The 5,000-nt window shown below is 38.3% G+C and overlaps 1 protein-coding gene across 2 annotated transcripts in view; it reads right to left on the bottom strand.

Annotated features, from left to right (window-relative positions):
- The window catches only part of tlcd4b (TLC domain containing 4b), a 41,073-nt gene that overhangs the window by 8,078 nt on the left and 27,995 nt on the right, over positions 1-5,000 (bottom strand). For both annotated transcript variants that reach the window (XM_030142363.1, XM_030142364.1), the window contains one exon: positions 103-161. In XM_030142363.1, coding sequence (XP_029998223.1) covers positions 103-161 — 59 coding nt within the window. The remainder of the gene's footprint in view (positions 1-102; positions 162-5,000) is intronic.

Genomic DNA, 5,000 nt, shown 5'->3' with positions numbered 1-5,000 from the left:
CTTTTTCCTACTTCTTTTTCTGTGTACAGCATACACACTGTGCTGAGCAACTACACACAGCAGCCTGGAAGAAATGATCAACAGCAAACAAAAATAGCTCACCATAAAGAAGGTAACCACAGGTTACGGCTACATTCAGTTTGACGAGGCTGGGATCACCCCTGTGGAACAGCAAAGAACACACAATGTAAAGGTATGTTAAACACTGTGGTAACCCTCAAGGTAAACACTTAAGCACACAAAGTGGGCTGTTCTCATTAATTACTGCTGTACAGAGAACACCACACAGCTCCTTCTCTCTAATTAGAAAAACAATACTAACACATCAATCATGAATCAGGCAGAAGGGTTACTGAAGGTTGATTGTCTAATGATTGTTTAATGCTGATGAGTTTGTTTGAGTCTCTGTAGCAAAGGAAGGCATTTAATAAAATCAACGCATGTAGAAGGTCTGAAGACAGCAGTGTTGATCAGTATTAACATCCTTGAAAACATGACAACCCCAAATCAGAAAAAATGGGGACACTGCATTAAACTAAAACTAAAAACAGTAATTAGTAAGTTGTCTCTGACCTGTTTTAGACTGAAAACAACAAAACAGAACAGTATTTGACATTTCACTATATGAAATGTATTCTGAATTTTGATTCCAAAGAACAGCCTGAACAGCAAAGTATTTAATACTTTCTAATGTTAAAATTTCTTTCAACAACATTTAAAAAGACAAAGTCTGAAGAAGAGATGAAGAAGTAATGGAATGACTCCAGCATCTTTTTTTTTTTTTTTTTAATCTCTTTCTACCTATAAATCAGCCATTATTTGTGTAGTATGGGATCTTCATTTCACACTTTAGATTTTAAGATGCTCCACACATTCTCAAGTGCGGACTTCATCTGGCCAGTCCTGTATACACAGTCTCTTCTTCCTCAGCCTGGTCTTTGGAATATGTGCACTGTAGTTTTACAATGACTTGTTAAAATAAAAGTAAAGTAGCATGTGTTGCTCAAAAATCTCAATGTACATTTCAACATTAATGCTGTGTCAGAGAAGTGAAAATGACCTCTGACACCAGACTGTGGCTTTCTGGACTTGGTACTGGTAACAATCTTGAATGGACCTTTTTTCTTCTTGGTCCAAAGCACACACTGTCCATTTTCTCCCAAAAAATCTGCATACCAACTGGTCTGGGTACAACTCATATTTTTTCTCAGTGCTGGTCCATCCCAGAGGCCTCCAGGTCCAGAGCAGTCCACGATGTTTCTGGACACAGTTCACAAAAGCACACGAAACTTCCTTCTGGCTCAGTAAAGTTTGATCTGGCATTTGTGGCTGTAAGTCTGTATTGTGGAGCTTAAAAAAAGGTTCCCCACAGTAAGGCCTTCCATACAGTGTAATACTTCCAGGCTCCATGAATTGTTTCATTCAGTTTGTCATTGTACAGACTGAAGTATCACCATCACTTCTGACCTTTCCTTAAGTGGCATAATTCTTAAACTATGAAAAGGTCAGAGGACTAAAGTAATGGACCTTTCCTGGATGCTGTTTTTGTCACAAATCTTACAGTACGTTCAGACAGCAGGTCTCAATGCACAATTTGAATTTTTTTGTGAAATCAATTTTTGTGTGTTCATTCATATTACTCATTAACTGCAACTTCTAACAGTTTTAGGTATGAACTGAATGCGACCCTTAAGTGACATGCATGTGCAAAAGACGTCCTGATATAATACGTGGCCATGTTGTTGTTTTTCCCATAGATTTTTCCTGCCACTCCTCCTGGGACACAGAATTATGATGTTTGTTACATTTTAATGACATAAAAGTTGGATAAATGCAACCTGGCAGTTCAGACTGAAGTCGTATTGTAATATATCAGATACGTATCGGAATTAGGGCCACATATGAAAGTGGCCTGGGTTGGATTTCAAAAAAATTGGATTTGTGCTGTTTAAACTGTCTAACAGTTCGGATACAGTTCACATATGGGCAAAAAAAAAAGAAAAGAAAACTGATTCGGGCCACATTTGCCTGCAGTCTGAACATAGCCATGATCACATAGGTTTTTTTTTCATTATTTTAATTCAATTATTTGTCCTAAGTTGCTCTTGTTCCAACTTTTTTTTTTTTATAAATATGTTGGAGCCTGAATGTAAGGAATATAAGTATATTTACAAAAATGAAAAAAGTTAACTTGACAAAACATGAAGTATGCTTGGAAATATGTTTGGATCTGCATTTTCTGTATCATCCCAAATTTGTTTTGATTTGGGGTTATATTTAAGCAGCACTTGGAAACATATACATCCTTCCTGTGACCAATTGCCTCGCTAAATAAAAATGAGTCCTGACTACACATCCATGACTTGATCTGCTGACTGTCACGTCCTTTGAAATAACTTCTGTTCAAAATAACAATGGAGGTGTCTGCTTCAACAGACATCTGATTCCAGTATTAGTCAAAAGGATCGTATCGCAAATGACTGGCTGACCGCTTGTGTAACAGAAGCTCACAAGCACACGTACTGTATAAACATACACACCTATACAGCTCATGTACGCGCGCACGCACACACACACACACACACACACACACACACACACACACACACACACACCTACTGTACGTCAGCTCGCCTTACCAATCAGCATGACCCTCAGCTCTTCAACATTTGGCTTTATCCTGAACATTTCACCTCAGTGTGCCTTGCCATCAGTACTTTGACTGTTTCTATGATTAATATTAAAATATACCCTCTGTATTTAAAAGACTTACGCGACATAAGCACTTCTTTCCTCTAATGGCTTGGAGCATCTTCAGTCTGAACATGTAAAAACACTCCCCAACCCCTCTTTTTGGATCCCATTTTTCCTCTATTTTTTTTTTTACATTTCCCCTCGCTGTCAGTGAAATTCTCGTGTTTTATCTGCAGCGTTTATGTACCAACGTCAAGTTTCAAACATAGCTCTCAGTTCACACCCTGTTAACTGATCAGCTGGATCACTTTACCACTGCACTTAAAAAGCAAATATGAGCTTGGATAATGTAGCGAGAGTGCAGTTGTGAGACAGTCTGCTGTCAGACTGCCGTCAGAGAGGCCAAAGCCTTTTCGATAATCAAATCAGTGTGATCCGGCTTCAGCGAATTAAATGTATGATCAAACCCAATCAAATTATGGGTACACTGAAGTTTGTCTCCTGGAATGTGCATGGAGCTGGTACCAGGGTGAAGAGAACCAAGATTTTCCATCAACTGCAGGACTTAAAGGCAGATATTGTCTTACTACAAGAAACTCACTTATCACAGACATCTATAGACACACTTCATACAGCACAATTTCCACATGTATACTCAGCATGTTTCAATTCGAGGCAGAGAGGCGTGGCAATCCTCATCAACAGATGACATTGACAGCATAATCACAGATCCAGAGGGCAGATTTATTATAGTTAAATTATCAATTCAAAATGTTATGTATTGCAAACTTATATGGACCAAATGTTGACAACCCCTCCTTTTTTCACTCCTTTTTCACATCACTCTGTGATCACTCAGATTGCACATTCATTATCGGAGGGGACTTCAACACAGTTCTGGACCCAGGAGTTGACAGGCTGAGTCCCACTGGAAATATCAGACATGACCAATCCTCAGAAGTTGTTAAACAATACATGACGGATTTTGGTCTTTGCGATGCTTGGCGCTCTCACCATCCCATTGTCAGGGAATACACCTTCTTCTCCTCAGTCCACCACTCTTAATCTAGATTAGATTACTTCCTAACAAGCAGCTCACTGATGAGTGATATATCTGAAACCAAAATTCACCCTATCACCGTCAGCGACCATGCACCAGTGTCACTCACTCTGGTTAATAAGAACATCAAGCCAGCAACCCGTAACTGGATGATCCTGAGTTTACTAGCTACTTTAAAAGAGAATGGTCCATATACATAGAAAACAATGAGTTACCAGGAATATCAGCATGTGTTCTCTGGGAGGCGGGAAAGACAGTAATGCGTGGGAAAATAATCTCCTTCTCCTCTCATAGGAAAAAGAAAGAGACCTCAAAAATATTGGAGTTAGAAGGCAAAATTAAATCATTTGAGGAGGCCTACTCTGCCATGCCAGATGAGCACACGCTAAACAATACAAGGAAAGCTAAAGTGGAACTGAATGAAATAATAAATAAGAAAACACAATTCTTGGTGCAAAGGCTTCGCTTGGAGAACTTTGAACATAGTAACAAATCTGGGAAACTTTTGGCAAATAAACTAAAAACAAATAAAGAGAAAACAACTATTTACTTCGTGAAAGATCCAGCTGGAAATATTAGCCATGAACCCGACAAAATAAATAACACTTTCAGCGATTTCTATAAAGCATTATACACATCACAGATAGACCCATCAGATGATAATATTGATCAGTTTTTCAGCAACATCAATCTACCAAAATTACAACAGGATCAGAGAACATCTCTGGACTCACCTCTGTCTGTTGGTGAACTCCAAGAAGCTCTTCAACATATGCCCAATAATAAAACCCCAGGTCCAGATGGTTTTCCAGCAGAATTCTACAAAGAATTCTGGACTATTCAGGCACCCACTTTCTACAAAATATTAGAAATAAAGGAGAAAAACGAAATACCTACAAATATGAATGTAGCTAACATTACTGAGTTATTAAAACCAGGAAAAGACCCCACATTCCCATTCAGTTACTGCCCAATCTCACTAATCAATGCAGATCTAAAAATAATCAGTAAAGCTCTGGCCAGAAGAATAGAGAAAATAACTCCTTTAATAATACATCCAGATCAAACAGGTTTTATTAAAGGTAGACAATCTTCAACTAACACGCGCAGATTAATTAACCTCATAGATTATTCTAACATACACAATCTGGAAACCATAATTATTTCTCTAGATGCAGAAAAAGCATTCGACCGGGTAAACCGGAAATTTCTATTTACAACATTGAAGAAGTTTGGATTTGGATCA

Source organism: Sphaeramia orbicularis, chromosome 8, assembly GCF_902148855.1.
Source record: "Sphaeramia orbicularis chromosome 8, fSphaOr1.1, whole genome shotgun sequence".
Classification (NCBI taxonomy): Eukaryota; Metazoa; Chordata; class Actinopteri; order Kurtiformes; family Apogonidae; genus Sphaeramia; species Sphaeramia orbicularis.
This window is presented reverse-complemented; position numbering and strand designations above follow the sequence as displayed.